Below are 23,760 nucleotides of genomic sequence, written 5' to 3' on the forward strand. Positions count from 1 at the left end.
ATAAGGATTATTTTGATCCACTAATACATGACATGTATCTAGACTGGAGCTTGTCTCATTATACATCCAGTACTAATACACATCCACTACATCCCCTATACAGCCAGTACTAATACACATCCACTACATCCCCTATACAGCCAGTACTAATACACATCCACTACATCCCCTATACAGCCAGTACTAATAAACATCCACTATACAGCCAGTACTAATACACATCCACTACATCCCCTATACAGCCAGTACTAATACACATCCACTATACAGCCAGTACTAATACACATCCACTATACAGCCAGTACTAATACACATCCCCTACATCCCCTATACAGCCAGTACTAATACACATCCACTACACAGCCAGTACTAATACACATCCCCTATACAGCCAGTACTAATACACATCCCCTACATCCCCTATACAGCCAGTACTAATACACATCCACTACACAGCCAGTACTAATACACATCCACTACACAGCCAGTACTAATACACATCCACTACATCCCCTATACAGCCAGTACTAATACACATCCACTACATCCACTATACAGCCAGTACTAATACACATCCACTACACAGCCAGTACTAATACACATCCACTATACAGCCAGTACTAATACACATCCCCTATATAGCCAGTACTAATACACATCCCATATACAGCCAGTACTAATACACATCCCCTATACAGCCAGTACTAATACACATCCCCTATACAGCCAGTACTAATACACATCCACTACATCCCCTATACAGCCAGTACTAATACACATCCCCTATACAGCCAGTACTAATACACATCCACTACATCCCCTATACAGCCAGTACTAATACACATCCACTACATCACCTATACAGCCAGTACTAATACACATCCACTACATCCCCTATACAGCCAGTACTAATACACATCCACTACATCCCCTACACAGCCAGTACAAATACACATCCACTATACATCCAGTACTAATACACATCCACTATACAGCCAGTACTAATACACATCCCCTATACAGCCAGTACTAATACACATCCACTACATCCCTTATACAGCCAGTACTAATACACATCCACTACACAGCCAGTACTAATACACATCCACTACATCCACTATACAGCCAGTACTAATACACATCCACTACATCCCCTATACAGCCAGTCCTAATACACATCCACTACATCCCCTATACAGCCAGTACTAATACACATCCACTACATCCCCTATACAGCCAGTACTAATACACATCCACTACATCCCCTATACAGCCAGTGCTAATACACATCCACTACACAGCCAGTACTAATACACATCCCCTATACAGCCAGTACTAATACACATCCACTACACAGCCAGTACTAATACACATCCCCTATACAGCCAGTACTAATACACATTCACTACATCCCCTATACAGCCAGTACTAATACACATTCACTACATCCCCTATACAGCCAGTACTAATACACATCCACTACATCCCCTATACAGCCAGTACTAATACACATCCACTACATCACCTATACAGCCAGTACTAATACACATCCACTACATCCCCTATACAGCCAGTACTAATACACATCCACTACATCCCCTATACAGCCAGTACTAATATACATCCCCTATACAGCCAGTACTAATACACATCCACTACATCCCCTATACAGCCAGTACTAATACACATCCACTACATCCCCTATACAGCCAGTACTAATACACATCCACTACACAGCCAGTACTAATACACATCCACTACACAGCCAGTACTAATACACATCCACTACACAGCCAGTACTAATACACATCCACTACATCCCCTATACATCCACTATACAGCCAGTACTAATACACATCCACTACATCCCCTATACAGCCAGTACTAATACACATCCACTACATCCCCTATACAGCCAGTACTAATACACATCCACTACACAGCCATTACTAATACACATCCCCTATACAGCCAGTACTAATACACATCCACTACACAGCCAGTACTAATACACATCCCCTATACAGCCAGTACTAATACACATCCCCTATACAGCCAGTCCTAATACACATCCACTACATCCCCTATACAGCCAGTACTAATACACATCCACTACACCCCCTATACAGCCAGTACTAATACACATCCACTACATCCCCTATACAGCCAGTACTAATACACATCCACTACATCCCCTATACAGCCAGTACTAATACACATCCACTAAATCCCCTATACAGCCAGTACTAATACACATCCACTAGACAGCCAGTACTAATACACATCCCCTACACAGCCAGTACTAATACACATCCCCTACACAGCCAGTCCTAATACACATCCCCTATACAGCCAGTACTAATACACATCCACTACATCCCCTATACAGCCAGTCCTAATACACATCCACTACATCCCCTATACAGCCAGTACTAATACACATTCACTACATCCCCTATACAGCCAGTACTAATACACATTCACTACATCCCCTATACAGCCAGTACTAATACACATCCACTACATCCCCTATACAGCCAGTACTAATACACATCCACTACATCACCTATACAGCCAGTACTAATACACATCCACTACATCCCCTATACAGCCAGTACTAATACACATCCACTACATCCCCTATACAGCCAGTACTAATATACATCCCCTATACAGCCAGTACTAATACACATCCACTACATCCCATATACAGCCAGTACTAATACACATCCACTACATCCCCTATACAGCCAGTACTAATACACATCCACTACACAGCCAGTACTAATACACATCCACTACACAGCCAGTACTAATACACATCCACTACATCCCCTATACAGCCAGTACTAATACACATCCACTACATCCCCTATACAGCCAGTCCTAATACACATCCACTACATCCCCTATACAGCCAGTACTAATACACATCCACTACATCCCCTATACAGCCAGTACTAATATACATCCCCTATACAGCCAGTACTAATACACATCCACTACATCCCCTATACAGCCAGTACTAATACACATCCACTACATCCCCTATACAGCCAGTACTCATACACATCCACTACACAGCCAGTACTAATACACATCCACTACATCCACTATACAGCCAGTACTAATACACATCCACTACATCCCCTATACAGCCAGTACTAATACACATCCACTACATCCCCTATACAGCCAGTACTAATACACATCCACTACATCCACTATACAGCCAGTACTAATACACATCCACTACATCCCCTATACAGCCAGTACTAATACACATTCACTACATCACCTATACAGCCAGTACTAATACACATCCACTACATCCCCTATACAGCCAGTACTAATACACATCCACTATACATCCAGTACTAATACACATCCACTACACAGCCAGTACTAATACACATCCCCTACACAGCCAGTACTAATACACATCCACTACATCCCCTATACATCCAGTACTAATACACATCCCCTATACAGCCAGTACTAATACACATCCCCTATACAGCCAGTACTAATACACATCCACTACATCCCCTATACAGCCAGTACTAATACACATCCACTACATCCCCTATACAGCCAGTACTAATACACATCCCCTACATCCACTATACAGCCAGTACTAATACACATCCACTACATCCCCTATACAGCCAGTACTAATACACATCCACTACATCCCCTATACAGCCAGTACTAATACATATCCACTACATCCCCTATACAGCCAGTACTAATACACATCCACTATACAGCCAGTACTAATACACATCCACTACATCCCCTATACAGCCAGTACTAATACACATCCACTACATCCACTACACAGCCAGTACTAATACACATCCACTACATCCCCTATACAGCCAGTACTAATACACATCCACTACATCCCCTATACAGCCAGTACTAATACACATCCACTATACAGCCAGTACTAATACACATCCACTACACAGCCAGTACTAATACACATCCCCTATACAGCCAGTACTAATACACATCCACTACATCCCCTATACAGCCAGTACTAATACACATCCACTATACAGCCAGTACTAATACACATCCACTACATCCCCTATACAGCCAGTATGAATATATTTGATTGATTGATTGATTCTTGATTGTTGTCATGAATGGCTCAGTTGGTAGAGCATGGTGCTTGCAACGCCGGGATTGTGGGTTAGATTCCAGGACCACCCATACGTAAAATGTATGCATACATGACTGTAAGTCGCTTTGGATAAAAGCGTCTGCTAAATGTCATTATTATCATTATTATTATTATCACATCCACTACATCCCCTATACAGCCAGTACTAATACACATCCACTACATCCCCTATACAGCCAGTACTAATACACATCCACTACACAGCCAGTACTAATACACATCCACTACATCCCCTATACAGCCAGTACTAATACACATCCACTACATCCCCTATACAGCCAGTACTAATACACATCCACTACATCCCCTATACAGCCAGTACTAATACACATCCACTACATCCCCTATACAGCCAGTACAAATACACATCCACTACATCCCCTACACAGCCAGTACTAATACACATCCACTACATCACCTATACAGCCAGTACTAATACACATCCACTACATCCCCTATACAGCCAGTACTAATACACATCCCCTATACAGCCAGTACTAATACACATCCACTACATCCCCTATACAGCCAGTACTAATACACATCCACTACATCCCCTACACAGCCAGTACTAATACACATCCACTACATCCCCTATACAGCCAGTACTAATATACATCCCCTATACAGTCAGTACTAAGAGCAGGCCACAAAGATGTGTCCTACAGGACATTGGTTCACACTGTAGACAAGCTACTGGACCAAACACTTGAGCCTGGTTCCTGTCGCTGCTGCTTGGGGTTTTCTAGGCCGGGTTACAGTAAAACACTTTGTGACAACTGTTGATGTCCAAATGGCTTTATGAATATATTTGATTGATTGATTGATTCTTGATTGTTGTCATGAATGGCTCAGTTGGTAGAGCATGGTGCTTGCAACGCCGGGATTGTGGGTTAGATTCCAGGACCACCCATACGTAAAATGTATGCATACATGACTGTAAGTCGCTTTGGATAAAAGCGTCTGCTAAATGTCATTATTATCATTATTATTATTATCACATCCACTACATCCCCTATACAGCCAGTACTAATACACATCCACTACATCCCCTATACAGCCAGTACTAATACACATCCACTACACAGCCAGTACTAATACACATCCACTACATCCACTATACAGCCAGTACTAATACACATCCACTATACAGCCAGTACTAATACACATCCACTACATCCCATATACAGCCAGTACTAATACACATCCACTACATCCCCTATACAGCCAGTACAAATACACATCCACTACATCCCCTATACAGCCAGTACTAATACACATCCACTACATCCCCTATACAGCCAGTACTAATACACATCCACTACATCCCCTACACAGCCAGTACTAATACACATCCACTACATCCCCTATACAGCCAGTACTAATACACATCCACTACACAGCCAGTACTAATACACATCCACTACATCCCCTATACAGCCAGTACTAATACACATCCACTACATCCCCTATACAGCCAGTACTAATACACATCCACTACATCCCCTATACAGCCAGTACTAATACACATCCACTACACAGCCAGTACTAATACACATCCACTACATCCCCTATACAGCCAGTACTAATACACATCCACTACATCCCCTATACAGCCAGTACTAATACACATCCACTACATCCCCTATACAGCCAGTACTAATACACATCCACTACATCCCCTATACAGCCAGTACTAATACACATCCACTACATCCCCTATACAGCCAGTACTAATACACATCCACTACATCCCCTATACAGCCAGTACTAATACACATCCACTACACAGCCAGTACTAATACACATCCACTACATCCCCTATACAGCCAGTACTAATACACATCCACTACATCCCCTATACAGCCAGTACTAATACACATCCACTACACAGCCAGTACTAATACACATCCACTACATCCCCTATACAGCCAGTACTAATACACATCCCCTATAGAGCCAGTACTAATACACATCCACTACATCCCCTATACAGCCAGTACTAATACACATCCACTACATCCCCTATACAGCCAGTACTAATACACATCCACTACACAGCCAGTACTAATACACATCCACTACATCCCCTATACAGCCAGTACTAATACACATCCACTACACAGCCAGTACTAATACACATCCACTACATCCCCTATACAGCCAGTACTAATACACATCCACTACATCCCCTATACAGCCAGTACAAATACACATCCACTATACATCCAGTACTAATACACATCCACTATACAGCCAGTACTAATACACATCCACTACATCCCCTATACAGCCAGTACTAATACACATCCCCTACATCCACTATACAGCCAGTACTAATACACATCCACTACATCCCCTATACAGCCAGTACTAATACACATCCACTACATCCCCTATACAGCCAGTACTAATACACATCCACTACATCCCCTATACAGCCAGTACTAATACACATCCACTACATCCCCTATACAGCCAGTACTAATACATATCCACTACATCCCCTATACAGCCAGTACTAATACACATCCACTATACAGCCAGTACTAATACACATCCACTACATCCCCTATACAGCCAGTACTAATACACATCCACTACATCCCCTATACAGCCAGTACTAATATACATCCCCTATACAGTCAGTACTAAGAGCAGGCCACAAAGATGTGTCCTACAGGACATTGGTTCACACTGTAGACAAGCTACTGGACCAAACACTTGAGCCTGGTTCCTGTCGCTGCTGCTTGGGGTTTTCTAGGCCGGGTTACAGTAAAACACTTTGTGACAACTGTTGATGTCCAAATGGCTTTATGAATATATTTGATTGATTGATTGATTCTTGATTGTTGTCATGAATGGCTCAGTTGGTAGAGCATGGTGCTTGCAACGCCGGGATTGTGGGTTAGATTCCAGGACCACCCATACGTAAAATGTATGCATACATGACTAAGTCGCTTTGGATAAAAGCGTCTGCTAAATGTCATTATTATCATTATTATTATTATCACATCCACTACATCCCCTATACAGCCAGTACTAATACACATCCACTACACAGCCAGTACTAATACACATCCACTACATCCCCTATACAGCCAGTACTAATACACATCCACTACACAGCCAGTACTAATACACATCCACTACATCCCCTATACAGCCAGTACTAATACACATCCACTACATCCCCTATACAGCCAGTACTAATACACATCCACTACATCCACTATACAGCCAGTACTAATACACATCCACTACACAGCCAGTACTAATACACATCCACTACATCCCCTATACAGCCAGTACTAATACACATCCCCTATACAGCCAGTACTAATACACATCCCCTATACAGCCAGTACTAATACACATCCACTACACAGCCAGTACTAATACACATCCACTACATCCACTATACAGCCAGTACTAATACACATCCACTACATCCCCTATACAGCCAGTACTAATACACATCCACTACATCCCCTATACAGCCAGTACTAATACACATCCACTATACAGCCAGTACTAATACACATCCACTACATCCCCTATACAGCCAGTACTAATACACATCCACTACATCCCCTATACAGCCAGTACTAATACACATCCACTATACAGCCAGTACTAATACACATCCCCTACACAGCCAGTACTAATACACATCCACTACACAGCCAGTACTAATACACATCCCCTATACAGCCAGTACTAATACACATCCACTACATCCCCTATACAGCCAGTACTAATACACATCCACTATACAGCCAGTACTAATACACATCCACTATACAGCCAGTACTAATACACATCCCCTACACAGCCAGTACTAATACACATCCACTACACAGCCAGTACTAATACACATCCCCTATACAGCCAGTACTAATACACATCCCCTATACAGCCAGTACTAATACACATCCACTACACAGCCAGTACTAATACACATCCACTACATCCACTATACAGCCAGTACTAATACACATCCACTACATCCCCTATACAGCCAGTACTAATACACATCCACTACATCCCCTATACAGCCAGTACTAATACACATCCACTACATCCCCTATACAGCCAGTACTAATACACATCCACTACATCCCCTATACAGCCAGTACTAATACACATCCACTACATCCCCTATACAGCCAGTACTAATACACATCCACTACATCCCCTATACAGCCAGTACTAATACACATCCACTACATCTCCTATACAGCCAGTACTAATACACATCCCCTATACAGCCAGTACTAATACACATCCACTACATCCCCTATACAGCCAGTACTAATACACATCCACTACACAGCCAGTACTAATACACATCCACTACATCCCCTATACAGCCAGTACTAATACACATCCACTACATCCCCTATACATCCACTATACAGCCAGTACTAATACACATCCCCTATACAGCCAGTACTAATACACATCCACTATACAGCCAGTACTAATACACATCCACTACATCCCCTATACATCCACTATACAGCCAGTACTAATACACATCACAATGCATCCACGTCAGGTTATGACATTATTCCCTAGAGCCAAAAGTAGTTCGCTATAGTGCACTGTATAGGGAAGTGTCATTTCGGACGCATCGTTAGACTTAGGAGAAACAAAAGATCCAAACACAGGAGAAACGCACCATCACTAGGGAACGGAAGCCATTTCAGACACAGCCCAAAACGGATTTAGATATAGGATCCACCTACCGGCTTGATGATCCATTTCTGCCTGCTACCACTGTCCTCCCAGGCCTTCCTCAGCAGCTTGATGTCCTGAGGGAGAACGAAGGAGCGGGGGAAGAAGCTGAACTCCCTCTTCCCAAACTGAGCCTGCATCTTCGACAGGTTCCTCCACAGACGGTCCTTACGACCTATCTGGAACGAACCGGGGAAGTGGTTCAACTAGAAAGAACGCAGAGAGACGAGTCAATATGCAGATCAAAACGAAGGTTGAAAGAAATGAAAGATCCATACCGATTGAATCAATATTATTCTTGTTTGGCTGGTGCGTTTGTCTAGCCTGGTCCCAGATCCCTGAGGTGTGACAATGACCAAAGGAGTTGGCAAGATGGCACAAAATGATCTGGGACCAGGCTAGCTTCAGCCCATTCCTGCCTACCTTTACTAATGGGAAAAATAAACAAACAATTGATAGTTACATATCGCAATATTATTTTTGACAATATATCGTTATCGTTTTGGCAATATTATTTTTGCGCTAGTTGGCTTTACATGCACCAAAACTCCAGTATTTTTTCCTTACATTTACGTCATTTAGCAGACGCTCTTATCCAGAGCCACTTCCTTCATAGCTTCTTTTTAAATAGGGAGCCAATTGGGAGAAACTCCCCAAATACAGGTGTGCCAAGCTTGTAGCGTCATACCCAAGAAGACTCGAGGCTGTAATCGCAGCCAAAGGTGCTTCAACAAAGTATTGAGTAAAGGGTCTGAATACTTATGTAAATGTGATCTTTCAGGTTTTTCCCCCATACATTTGCAAAAATGTCTACAAAACTGTTTTTACTTTGTCATTACGGGCTATTGTGTGTAGATTGATGAGGAAAAACAACTATTTAAATCAATTTCAGAATAAGGCTGTAACGTAACAAAATGGGGAAAAAGTCAAGGGGTCTGAATACTTTCCGAATGCACTGTAAGGTGAGCAATGCGTTTGGAATATCGAATCTCAATAAAATCCCAGCATCGAACAGCAATACATATTGATACAGCGTACTTATTCTTAAGAGTTCAGCGCTCTACGCTGTGACATGTTGTACGTGACGTGCTCCTAATTAAAAATGTTGAAGCACACTTATAAATCTAGGAGAACAATGAGTGTTTTAATGATAAGAAATGACTAAAAGGTTCATGAATAAAAAGTTTTTAGGAGTGTTCCATGCTCAATCAGTAGGCGAGAGAAAAATATTCAGCTGCCCCTTTAAGGGACGGGCCGTTACATTTACATTTACATTTTAGTCATTTAGCAGACGCGCTTATCCAGAGCGACTTACAGTTAGTGAATACATATTTTTTTATACTGGCCCCCCGTGGGAATCGAACCCACAACCCTGGCGTTCCAAACGCCATGCTCTACCAACTGAGCTACATCCCCTGCCGGCCATTCCCTCCCCTACCCTGGACGACGCTGGGCCAATTGTGCGCCGCCCGTTACCGTGGTAACTTGGGCACTCAACTTGCCTGTGATGAAAAACATCTCAGGCGATGACCTCCTAGCAGCAGACAGCTACAGCAAACTCAAACTAACAATGAAAAATAACCTGGCGTGTGAACAAAACCATGTAACTAGCAAAGAAACACGAGGACAAAAATCACACCATAGTAGCCTCTCTTGTCAATTCCACAAACTTCGACATGAGGCCTTTGGAAAATAATAATAAAAAATAAAAATAAATCCCCATTGCTCTCTGAATGACAACCCGCCAACGTGGCTGGTGGAATAGACATTCCTACCCGCCAATGACAAAATCTACCCGTATTTGTCGGGTGGCAGGTGTTAATTACCAACCCTGTTCCCAGCCCTACCTAGCTTACCTTCTGGTATTCCCTGATGGCCTTGAACCCAGGGGACTTCATATGGTGACCCCAGCAGCCAAGCCAATCATGACTTTCTGCAACAACAATAACTTCATTAATGTTTTACACAAATGTGAACAGACATTCAAGATGTCTTTAAAAATGTAAATTAGGCAAGAGGGCGGGATTTCAACCCCTAAGGAACTCACTCTTGGTGACTTTGAAGTGTGACCTGGCGATGGTGTGTTTGACCACGGCGGGAGTCACAGTGCTCATCTTCCATTTGAGCAGCTTCCTCTGCTCCGGTGGCAGGGGCTCCACTGAAACACACAATACAGCTACAGGAATAGGTCTATGGATGGGTCCCAACGGAATCCTATTCCCTACGGACCCGGTCAAAAGTAGTGCACTATAAAAAGGGAGAAGGGTGTCATTTTGGATTCAGCTTATGTCCAATAGAGCTATAGGACTGGAGGCAGCAGTCTCTCTGCTGGGGGGGAGGGGACTTCACTTTACTCAAGCTCTATCTAATAAGCTCCCACACAATGTCCTGTAGAATATTTTGATATAACCATATAACAATAGTTGTCCAAAACCCTAACCCCAACCCCAAGTAACAGCAAACAAAACATCTTAGATCAGCTCATAATTGGATAAAATTGGAAGGGAATATTTTTTCTGTAGAAGCTTCTTTCCCCCCCCAAAAAAAAAATCTAAAGCAGTTTAACATTGTCAAGCAGTTTAACATTGTCAAGCAGTTTATTAGCTGTTTCCCAAATGACACCCTTTGAGCCCTGGTCAAAAGTACCACACTACATAGGGAACCATTTGGGATACACCTTAAAGCAGTCTACCATTATAAACGGAGCGGCAGGTGGCTTAGTGGTTAAGAGCGTTGTGCCAGTAACCGAAAGGTCGCTGGTTCTAATCCCCGAGCCGACTAGGTGAAAAATCTGTCGATGTGCCCTTGAGCAAGGCACTTAACCCTAATTGCTCCTGTAAGTCGCTCTGGATAAGAGCGTCTGCTAAATGACTAAAATGTAAAAGTAAAATAAAGGCAGTGAAGGGGTGTCTTACCTCTCTGGTTGGCAGTGCTGAAGTACAGCGTTGGAGGGAGGAAGGGGAACATGCTGGGGACGAGAGCTGGCTTCAGCTCCCCCTCATCCTCCGATTCAGAGCTCATCAGCTCCCCCTCATCCGCTATGCTGGAACACACACCGTAGCATTAGAGCCATGACGTTGTACTAAATCTGCAAACAGTGGGAATACTGGGAACGTTATCAAACAGACACACAGACTATAAAGACACTCGTTTAACATGGAATATAAAATTCCTGACGAGTTTGGAAAGAGATTTCTTCCCTTCCAACTGTTTAATTTCCATTGAGCCACGGTGCCACAGACATGCTTACTGCCTGGTCATCAGTGTCCAGTGGAACGAAACAATAACGCTAGCTGGCACCTAGCAGGATCATTCACGTCTAAATACCACGGTTTAACTCAGAGGCACGGTCGGCCAGGTCTTTGGAAAGGCAGGAGACATTTTGAATTAAAAGTAGTTTCTAACCAAACCAAAACGCCCGCAAGATCAATCAAAAAAAAAAAAAACGAATTATCTGGGCAAAGAATTTAACCAAAAAAAAAATAATAACTCACGTGACAGTCATTTAGGATGCTGTTTTCCTGCTTGGTCCTCCTGCTTCGAAAATAGCCTGACTCTACTGAGAGTGAGTGGATGGCATTGACTTGGGGGTAACAGCTCTACTCTACATGGGCTTTTGCTGTGACGAAAACAGAAATGGGCCTAACGCTAATCAGCTGGGGACGTCATGGGCTGACAATGATCCCACAGGCCAAGCACTATTACACCACAGAGACTCATGTCCCCATTATTGAAAGATAGTTCCACTTTTATCACTGATTGACAATTGGGAGACCTTTCCACTAGCCTCTGTGCTTTCAACCTTTCACCGGCAGCAACCACTAGAACAAAAAAAAAAAAAGGTTCAATTCTCTCTTGGGTTTTTGTCATCACGTACTAGGGAACTGTCAGGTGCCCCGACTGGGAGAGTTATAGGAGTTATGAATGGTCATTCTACAGAGATCTAGCCACAATAGGATGAAACATGACACTACGGTCTTCACAGATAAAATAAATGGGCATTTCTCTCAAATCATTTGTGTTTTTAGTCAAGAGGTTACTCTGTGTCAAGTGTACAGATTAACAACATGACTTCCTGGTATTGTAAACATCATTATCTATAAATTATAGACTATAAAAGAACTGAACCTTCTGTTAAACTCAATGACACCTAGATGATTGCCAAAGACTCCAGCCACCCTAGTCATAGACTGCTCTCTCTGCTACCGCACGGGAAGCGGTACCGGAGCGCCAAGTCTAGGTCCAAAAGGCTCCTTAACAGCTTCTACCCCCAAGCCATTAGACTGCTGAACAATTCATCAAATGGCCACCCAGACTATTTACACTGCTGCTACCGGCTGTCTATTATCTATGCATAGTCACTTTACCCCTACCTACATGTACAAATTACCTCGACTAACCTGTACCCCCGCACATTGACTCGGTACCGGTACCCCCTGTATATAGCCTCGTTATTGTTATTTTATTGTGTTACTTTTTAATTTTATTTTTACTTTATTTTATTTAGTAAATATTTTCTTAACTTTATTTATTGAACTGCATTGTTGGTTAAGAGCCTGTAAGTGAGCGTTTCACGGTAAGGTCTACACCTGTTGTATTCGGCGCATTTGTGACAAATACAATTTGATTTGATGGTCTGAAACCATGACTGGGGATATAGGTTACTCTCCAGACCATTTCAGATTTCTGTTATGACCCCGGGTGAACTTGTGGTCTGGTAAGTTACCAAAATACAGTTGAATTGGCATCATTGTCAAAATATGTAAGAACACAAATCATAGAATAGCAATGACATGGCTTTTTTCTTTCAATCAATCTTCAAAACGCACAAAGCATTCCAACAACGTCAACGATTAATCATTTAACATTTAACACCTAGTCGGCTCAGGGATTAGAACCAGCGACCTTTCGGTTACTGGCCCAACGCTCTTAACCACTAAGCTACCTGCCGCCCCACATTTCAACCAAGAGTCCATTTCAATAGGATAATAATTAATATCTTCAAAACGCACAAAGCATTCCAACAACGTCATCGATGAATCGACATTTCATCACACAGAAAAACGATTAAATTTACTTTGGCAGGACGGGCATGGAGGCTGTGGACCAGGCATCATTCATAGAGGAGCAGTCAGACCCTTCTGAGGAGAAACAGGGTTGGATTCATTATGTTAGCCTAGCTACAGCCGTCCAATTAAGTGGTGTCATTTTTCACATGTCTAGTTGATTAAGGGTTGAAATGAATAGTTTAAAAGGAGTCTTCCTCCTCATCACCATCACCACTGCAGTCATTCTCCAGCTCGTTATCAGGATAGTCCTCTTCCCCTCTGGCGCCATCCCCCTGCATGGCAACACTCTGTGGACTGTATGAACAGACAGGAAACTCAAAGATAAACGAAGCAAGACGTTTGATAGGTTATTGGGTGAATCTTTTTACTATGACTCACTGAGTTCCCTAGACAAACATACTCTCGAGACACCTATACTCAAGCTAGTTAACACAACAGAGCTTAATTCCTCCTATCGACCCACGTTGACCTCCATCAAATTCATGTGACAATACATTTAGTACTGATCTACTTAATAAAAAAATTATGGAATGGATTTATATAGTCCCATTCCAGCACTCAAAAACTTGCTGTACCATCTAGTCTAACAATAGCTAGTAGTATGTGGGAGAACAGAACTGACCTGGAGAGCTGAGGTTCTTCCTCCAGGACAGGTGGGGACTGGGAGGGGCTGTGGCTGTGCCCCCCCTGTAGAGACAGGACACTCCTCTCCTTGGTCAGGTGTATGGCTGATATCTGGGTGGTCACCGAGGTGACAGAAGGCCTCTGACTCTGAGGAGAACCTGAGGCGGACTCAGAACCTGTCTCAGTGTTCTCTGGGATGGAACTAGCACTAGAACAAACTGTGGCACTGGCCTGGGTAGGGGACTGGGTTAGAGTTATCCCTGCACTAAAACTAGCTGTGGCACTGGCCTGGGTAGGGGACTGGGTTGGAGTTATCCCTGCACTGGAACAAACTGTGGCACTGGCCTGGGTAGGGGACTGGTTTGGAGTTATCCCTGCACTGGAACAAACTGTGGCACTGGCCTGGGTAGGGGACTGGTTTGGAGTTATCCCTGCACTGGAACAAACTGTGGCACTGGCCTGGGTAGGGGACTGGTTTGGAGTTATCCCTGCACTAAAACTAGCTGTGGCACTGGCCTGGGTAGGGGACTGGGTTGGAGTTATCCCTGCACTAGAACAAACTGTGGCACTGGCCTGGGTAGGGGACTGGTTTGGAGTTATCCCTGCACTAAAACTAGCTGTGGCACTGGCCTGGGTAGGGGACTGGGTTGGAGTTATCCCTGCACTAAAACTAGCTGTGGCACTGGCCTGGGTAGGGGACTGGGTTGGAGTTATCCCTGCATGGGGTAGAGGTGCCATGGAGGCTGTTGTGCTACCACTGTTTGTTGTGGTGTTGCTGTCGAGGCTGGAGGCACTGGAGGTCTCCATGGACACAGGAGAGACTGAGGGCTCCGTCTCCTGGCCTCTCTTAGTAAGGCAGAGTGGTACAGAGGGTTTGGCTGGAGCAGGCCTGTGGCTGACAGAGGTGACAGGGCTAGTAGTCATGGCTTTGCCCATCTTGACTGGATCCACGCTGGACCCTGGTGTTCCAGTAGTAACACCGTTAACAGTCCCGTTCCTGGGATGAAGGGTGAACGCGCTCCGTGACTGTGTCAGCTTCCTCACCGCCTCAGTAAACTCCACCTCAGAGCTGACCTTCCTGACCGTCTCTGTTGATGTGTTATGAGGAGCTCCAGGAGACCCATGGCCAGCAGGAGCCCCATGGCCAGCAGGAGCCCCATGGCCAGCAGGAGCCCCATGGCCAGCAGGAGCCCCATGGCCAGCAGGAGCCCCATGGCCAGCAGCACAACACCCCATCTCCTGGGGGTGACCCTCCATGTCTGCTGCCATCAGGCTCTCAAACTGACGCGGGTCCTGGAGCCTCCATATCTGATCCACATCCTGGTGGTGGGATGACTTATCCTGCAAAGGCACAGTGTTGGGGGGGTGGAGTGTGCCCCCCCCTCGGCAATAGGAGGCTGACTGGGTCAGGGGGGACAAAGGTTTTGCTGAGTCTCTTGTCTGGGTAGTCTCCTGTCTGGGACGGGAAGGCACTTTACCCATAGTGGGCCTCATAACCCCTTTGCTATTGTCTCTCAGTTTGCCACTGGTCCAGGGGACTGACTGGTTGGTGGGCATGCTGCTGCTGGTGCTGCTGGTGCTTTCAGCAGGCTGTGACGCTGCGTTGTTCTGCGAGTCTGGGACACGTTCTGCCTTTGGTGGAGAGGGACACGTTGGGTAGGGAGCAGGCTGGGGCGCTGCGTTGTTCTGCGAGTCTGGGACACGTTCTGCCTTTGGTGGAGAGGGACACGTTGGGTAGGGAGCAGGCTGGGGCGCTGCGTTGTTCTGCGAGTCTGGGACACGTTCTGCCTTTGGTGGAGAGGGACACGTTGGGTAGGGAGCAGGCTGGGGCGCTGCGTTGTTCTGCGAGTCTGGGACACGTTCTGCCTTTGGTGGAGAGGGACACGTTGGGTAGGGAGCAGGCTGGGGTGACAAGGCTCTTTTGCGGGCCAGGATCCGTGATCTTAACTTCAGTGAGTCCAAGTTCCAGCTGGGTCGATAGCTGTTCACGGTTGGCTCCAACACACCAGCGTTATGTCTGTATGAGATAACGGCAGCACCGGACAGCTGTGTACTCTTAGAGAGAACAGTTGGTTGACAGCGACCATTACTATGACCATTAGCTAAATTAGCACCCGCGCTACCAGGACGCTGTGGCTTGTCACCTGGGTTAGTGGTTGTAGGCACAGAACGGTTGTAGGCACATTGGAGCTGGTTCTTCTGAGTCTGATTCACCCTGTCATTCAGCTGACCTATAGAGTCCCTGGCGACCCGGGGGACACTGGCAGAGGACTGGAGGGGCTTCTTCTCTCTGGGCCTGAGGGGAGTAGTGTGACTGTTAGCAGTATGAAACACTGCTGACTTGGCTCGAATAGTGAAGGTTGATGACCGGGAGCAGGAGGCCCTTGTATTCAACTTGTCTTCAGCTCCATTGAAGGCCATCAAGTGCCATCTCACACCCTCCTGGCATGGACTTTGGCTGACACATCAGGGAATTGAGGGAATCAGGGGATCACCGTGCCACTGAAACAAAACAAATCAATTTATGAAATTAAAAACCAGAATAATGAAAGTTGAAACAAGTGGTCTGATTAAGTGACAACATGAATCTATAAATCCAGACAACGTGGCATAACTGCTGGCTAGATAAGTTGCAAGCAATTCTAGTTCACAGATAGCTTGGTAAATTAGCCAACATGCTAGCTAGGTAGTAAGTGGCTAAAGATGCTTGACAATCAATGTAAGCAGAGAAAAGTTAGTTAGCACCGGTAACATTAGCTTAACAATACACTAGCCAGTTTGCAAGTATCACGGCTAAAATAGGTTTTAGACACCATCGACCGGATGTATCAGCACTTTTAATTGCACGGTGACGGTACAGTAAGGTGAAATAGCCGGTCGCCAGCTAACGTTAGCGAGCCGGTAGGCAGCCATGTGGTTTCAACATGAAGCTAGCTGACGTTAGCAAGCCGTCATTTGCTGTCAAATACTTGCTAGCGTTAGCTACCGGTAGATTAAATTCATGATTCAGATTCAATTCCAATGGAATAGGTAATATTGGTAACGTTAGATGACTATAATTTCGAATCAAGTCAAGCTCAAATGGATTCCTGAAGCACGTTATAAAGTGCCTAGCAACGAGCTAGCTAACGTTAGCTAGTTGTGAAATATGGACAACCTTCACATGCTCAGGACGACTGCCCCAAAAATCAGCTAGAGCCAACAACCTCGGAATAACATTTCAACGAATTTTTAGAGACCTAGCTAGCCACTTAATATTAAAAAACTGGCACATGGTTACAATTGATAATGTTTCTATGTACCTGCGTGAGGCTGCGTCCGACGCGTGGCAACAGCAGTAGTGGTGGTGGTGGTGGTGCTTTCCACAAAATAAAAGTGTCTTTCCCACAAGGGAATCCCTCCCTCAACGTGATCTCAGAGCATGTCGTATTATTCTGTAGGTAAATCCGAGACGCTCCGTTTCCATTTAGTATATGTTACGTTTCGTTTTTCCCCCTTACTGCACCACCAACTGAATTTTGCTCTGCCCAGAGTACCCCTGAAGTACTCCCCATGTGCATTTTACCAGTATGCCTATGATCTCATGAGTCTTCTGAAGTACCCCCTGTGGATAGACCAAGTACCCCCTGGGGTCCTAGTACCCCCTGTGGATAGACCAAGTACCCCCTGGGGTCCTAGTACCCCCTGTGGATAGACCAAGTACCCCCTGGGGTCCTAGTACCCCCTGTGGATAGACCAAGTACCCCCTGGGGTCCTAGTACCCCCTGTGGATAGACCAAGTACCCCCTGGGGTCCTAGTACCCCCTGTGGATAGACCAAGTACCCCCTGGGGTCCTAGTACCCCCTGTGGATAGACCAAGTACCCCCTGGGGTCCTAGTACCCCTGGTTGGAAAGCACTGATCTAGCTGGCTAGGTCCAGCTCTATGGGTTAGGGTTTGGAGAAGGATTAGCTAAAATAGTTAAGGTTAGGGGAAGGATTAGCTAAAATAGTTAAGGTTAGGGGAAGGATTAGCTAAAATAGTTAAGGTTAGGGGAAGGATTAGCTAAAATAGTTAAGGTTAGGGGAAGGATTAGCTAAAATAGTTAAGGTTAGGGGAAGGATTAGCTAAAATAGTTAAGGTTAGGGGAAGGATTAGCTAAAATAGTTAAGGTTAGGGGAAGGGTTAGCTAAAATAGTTAAGGTTAGGGGAAGGATTAGCTAAAATAGTTAAGGTTAGGGGGAAGGGTTAGCTAAAATAGTTAAGGTTAGGGGAAGGATTAGCTAAAATAGTTAAGGTTAGGGGAAGGATTAGCTAAAATAGTTAAGGTTAGGGGAAGGATTAGCTAAAATAGTTAAGGTTAGGGGAAGGATTAGCTAAAATAGTTAAGGTTAGGGGGAAGGATTAGCTAAAATAGTTAAGGTTAGGGGAAGGGTTAGCTAAAATAGTTAAGGTTAGGGGGAAGGATTAGCTAAAATAGTTAAGGTTAGGGGAAGGATTAGCTAAAATAGTTAAGGTTAGGGGAAGGATTAGCTAAAATAGTTAAGGTTAGGGGAAGGATTAGCTAAAATAGTTAAGGTTAGGGGGAAGGGTTAGCTAAAATAGTTAAGGTTAGGGGAAGGATTAGCTAAAATAGTTAAGGTTAGGGGAAGGATTAGCTAAAATAGTTAAGGTTAGGGGAAGGATTAGCTAAAATAGTTAAGGTTAGGGGAAGGGTTAGCTAAAATAGTTAAGGTTAGGGGAAGGATTAGCTAAAATAGTTAAGGTTAGGGGAAGGGTTAGCTAAAATAGTTAAGGTTAGGGGGAAGGATTAGCTAAAATAGTTAAGGTTAGGGGAAGGGTTAGCTAAAATAGTTAAGGTTAGGGGAAGGATTAGCTAAAATAGTTAAGGTTAGGGGAAGGGTTAGCTAAAATAGTTAAGGTTAGGGGAAGGATTAGCTAAAATAGTTAAGGTTAGGGGAAGGATTAGCTAAAATAGTTAAGGTTAGGGGAAGGATTAGCTAAAATAGTTAAGGTTAGGGGAAGGATTAGCTAAAATAGTTAAGGTTAGGGGAAGGATTAGCTAAAATAGTTAAGGTTAGGGGAAGGATTAGCTAAAATAGTTAAGGTTAGGGGAAGGATTAGCTAAAATAGTTAAGGTTAGGGGAAGGATTAGCTAAAATAGTTAAGGTTAGGGGAAGGATTAGCTAAAATAGTTAAGGTTAGGGGAAGGATTAGCTAAAATAGTTAAGGTTAGGGGGAAGGATTAGCTAAAATAGTTAAGGTTAGGGGAAGGATTAGCTAAAATAGTTAAGGTTAGGGGAAGGATTAGCTAAAATAGTTAAGGTTAGGGGAAGGGTTAGCTAAAATAGTTAAGGTTAGGGGAAGGGTTAGCTAAAATAGTTAAGGTTAGGGGAAGGATTAGCTAAAATAGTTAAGGTTAGGGGAAGGATTAGCTAAAATAGTTAAGGTTAGGGGAAGGATTAGCTAAAATAGTTAAGGTTAGGGGAAGGATTAGCTAAAATAGTTAAGGTTAGGGGAAGGATTAGCTAAAATAGTTAAGGTTAGGGGAAGGGTTAGCTAAAATAGTTAAGGTTAGGGGAAGGATTAGCTAAAATAGTTAACGTTAGGGGAAGGATTAGCTAAAATAATTAAGGTTAGGGGAAGGATTAGCTAAAATAGTTAAGGTTAGGGGAAGGATTAGCTAAAATAGTTAAGGTTAGGGGAAGGATTAGCTAAAATAGTTAAGGTTAGGGGAAGGATTAGCTAAAATAGTTAAGGTTAGGGGAAGGATTAGCTAAAATAGTTAAGGTTAGGGGAAGGATTAGCTAAAATAGTTAAGGTTAGGGGAAGGATTAGCTTAAATAGTTAAGGTTAAGGGAAGGATTAGCTAACATGCTAAGTAGTTGAAAATTAGCTAAAAAGTAGTAAAGTAGCTAAAATGCTAAAGTTGTTCATGATGTGTTTCAAATACGCAACCTTTGGGTTGCTAGACATTCGCACTAGACTGCCACCTTATGTAAATTGTATTATTAAAATGTTTCCTAAATTTGACATCAATTTTATACATTCTACTGATAGTTGTCAAGTCAGGCTCATGAAAATGCCCTGTGCAATCTGAATCATGCAGTTTCACATACAACAGCACTTGATTTCCATGATGTAGGTGTACAGTGCCTTTGACTTTTTCCACATTTTGTTACATTACAGCCTTATTCTAAAACAGATTACTTTTTTCCCCTCATCAATCTACACACAATACCCCATAATGACAAAGCAAAAACAGGTTGTTATACATTTTTGCTAATTTATAATAAATAAAAAAAAATAGAAATATCACATCAGTATTCAGACCCTTTACTCAGTATTTTGTTGAAGCACCTTTGGCAGCGATTACAGCTTTGAGTCTTCTTGGGTATGAAGCTACAACCTTGGCACACCTGATCCCTCCGATGTCAACAACTACAGACCAGTATCCCTTCTTTCTTTTCTCTCCAAAACTCTTGAGCGTGCCGTCTTTAGCCAACTCTCTTGCTATCTCTCTCAGAATGACCTTCTTGATCCAAACCAGTCAGGTTTCAAGACTGGTCATTCAACTGAGACTGCTCTTCTCTGTGTCACGGAGGCTCTCCGCACTGCTTTTGACCTGTCTCCTGCCTTTGATACTGTGAACCATCAGATCCTCCTCTCCACCCTCTCCGAGTTGGGAATCTCCGGCGCGGCTCACTCTTGGATTGCGTCCTACCTGACAGGTTGCTCCTACCAAGTGGCGTGGCGAGAATCTGTCTCCTCACCACGTGCTCTCACCACTGGTGTCCCCCAGGGCTCAGTTCTAGGCCCTCTCCTATTCTCGCTATACACCAAGTCACTTGGCTCTGTCATATCCTCACATGGCCTCTCCTATCATTGCTACGCAGACGACACACAACTAATCTTCACCTTTCCCCCTTCTGACAACCAGGTGGCGAATCGCATCTCTGCATGTCTGGCAGACATATCAGTATGGATGACGGATCACCACCTCAAGCTGAACCTCAGCAAGACGGAGCTGCTCTTCCTCCCGGGGAAGGACTGCCCGTTCCATGATCTCGCCATCACTGTTGACAACTCCGTTGTGTCCTCCTCCCAGAGTGCAAAGAGCCTTGGCGTGACCCTGGACAACACCCTGTCATTCTCCGCTAACATCAAGGCGGTGACCCGATCCTGTAGGTTCATGCTCTACAACAGGGGTGTCAAACTCATTTTAGCTCAGGAGCCACATGGAGGAAAATCTATTCCCAAGTGGGCCAGACCGGAAAAATCATGGTATATATAACTTAAAAACAACAACTTCAGATTGTTTTCTTTGTTTTAATACGATCAACATACAACATAAAGCTGGAGCCTGAGGACAGTGTGTCCAAAATAGTACAAGCACAACATCACTATTAATCATAAAACACGTCAAGTTATTTGAAAGTTCTGAGGACAAAGAACACACAAACACACAATGCCTCAGTGATTAACAGAACTGTTTCACAGATCACAGAACTATATCAGGGTGTCATTTCTCAGGCAGAAATGTAGATAAAAATAATGAAATCCTGTTCCCCAAACAAGTGCAAGAACCACAGAGTCAAGAATAGGTTAAATATACAAATAAAATAAAAACAATTAAAAACAATAGCACATCAACATAAAAACATATAAACATAAAGCTGGAGCCTGAGGACAGTGTCCAAAAGCACAACATCACTATTAATCATAAAACACCTCAAGTTATTTGAAAGTTCTGAGGACAAAGAACACACAAACACACAATGCCTCAGTGATTCACAGAAGTATATCACAGATCACAGAACTATATCAGGGTGTCATTTCTCAGGCAGAAATGTAGATAAAAATAATGAAATCCTGTTCCCCAAACAAGTGCAAGTGCACCTTCTCCCCCGATTGCTCAGTTTGGCCGGGCGGCCAGCTCTAGGAAGAGTCTTGGTGGTTTCAAACTTCTTCCATTTAAGAATGATGGAGGCCACTGTGTCCTTGGGGACCTTCAATGCTGCAGAAATGTTTTGTTACCCTTCCCCAGATCTGTGCCTCGACACCATCGGAGTTCTACGGACAATTCCTTCGACCTCATGGCTTGTTTTTTGCTCTGACATGCACTGTCAACTGTGGCACCTTATAAAGACCTTATATGTGTGCCTTTCCAAATCATGACCAATCAATTTAATTTACCACAGGTGGACTCCAATCAAGTTGTAGAAACATTTCAAGGATGATCAATGGAAACAGGATGCACCTGAGCTCAATTTCGAGTCTCATAGCAGAGGGTCTGAATACTTAGGTAAATAAGGCCTCCTTGCTCGTACACGCTTTTTCAGTTCTGCCCACAAATGTTCTATAGGATGAGGTCAGGGCTTTGTGATGGCCACTCCAATACCTTGACTTTGTTGTCCTTAAGCCATTTTGTCACAACTTTGGAAGTATGCTTGGGGTCATTGTCCATTTGGAAGACCCATTTGCGACCAAGCTTTAACTTCCTGACTGATGTCTTGAGATGTTGCTTCAATATATCCACATAACTTTCCTTCCTGATGATGCCATCTATTTTGTGAAGTGCACCAGTCCCTCCTGCAGCAAAGCACCCCCACAGCATGATGCTGCCACCCCTGTGCTTCACGGTTGGGATGCTGTTCTTCGGCTTGCAAGCAACCCCCTTTTTCCTCCAAACATAACAATGGTCATTATGGCCAAACAGTTCTATTTTTGTTTCATCAGACCAGAGGACATTTCTCCAAAAAGTACGATCTTTGTCCCCATGTGCAGTTGCAAACCGTAGTCTGGCTTTTTTATGGCGGTTTTGGAGCAGTGGCTTCTTCCTTGCTGAGCGGCCTTTCAGGTTATGTCGATATAGGACTCGTTTTACTGTGGATATAGATACTTTTGTACCTGTTTCCTCCAGCATCTTCACAAGGTCCTTTGCTGTTGTTCTGGGATTGATTTGCACTTTTCGCACCAAAGTACGTTCATCTCTAGGAGACAGAGCGCGTCTCCTTCCTGAGCGGTAAGACGGCTGCGTGGTCCCATGGTGTTTATACTTGCGTACTATTGTTTGTACAGATGAACGTGGTACCTTCAGGTGTTTGGAAATTGCTCCCAAGGATGAACCAGACTTGCGGAGGTCTACCATTTTTT

General features: G+C 43.9%; 1 protein-coding gene and 1 non-coding gene across 2 annotated transcripts in view; both read right to left on the minus strand.

The window, feature by feature from the left end:
- LOC121536166 (tubulin polyglutamylase TTLL4) overlaps positions 1 to 18,152 on the minus strand; it is a 42,268-nt gene extending 24,116 nt beyond the window's left edge. Inside the window, exons 1-8 of the mRNA XM_045206475.1 lie at positions 17,928 to 18,152; positions 14,624 to 17,127; positions 14,207 to 14,295; positions 14,010 to 14,073; positions 11,848 to 11,975; positions 10,980 to 11,090; positions 10,789 to 10,865; positions 8,944 to 9,138 (exon numbers count right to left, since the gene is read on the minus strand). Coding sequence (XP_045062410.1) covers positions 8,944 to 9,138; positions 10,789 to 10,865; positions 10,980 to 11,090; positions 11,848 to 11,975; positions 14,010 to 14,073; positions 14,207 to 14,295; positions 14,624 to 17,046 — 3,087 coding nt within the window. The 5' untranslated portion in view covers positions 17,047 to 17,127; positions 17,928 to 18,152. The remainder of the gene's footprint in view (positions 1 to 8,943; positions 9,139 to 10,788; positions 10,866 to 10,979; positions 11,091 to 11,847; positions 11,976 to 14,009; positions 14,074 to 14,206; positions 14,296 to 14,623; positions 17,128 to 17,927) is intronic.
- trnap-ugg lies at positions 10,275 to 10,356 on the minus strand. Its single transcript has one exon. It is a non-coding gene; the product is annotated as a tRNA-Pro (tRNA).
- Positions 18,153 to 23,760: the final 5,608 nt, after the last annotated feature.

The sequence above is a fragment of the Coregonus clupeaformis genome, chromosome 23, assembly GCF_020615455.1.
Source record: "Coregonus clupeaformis isolate EN_2021a chromosome 23, ASM2061545v1, whole genome shotgun sequence".
Taxonomy (NCBI): Eukaryota; Metazoa; Chordata; class Actinopteri; order Salmoniformes; family Salmonidae; genus Coregonus; species Coregonus clupeaformis.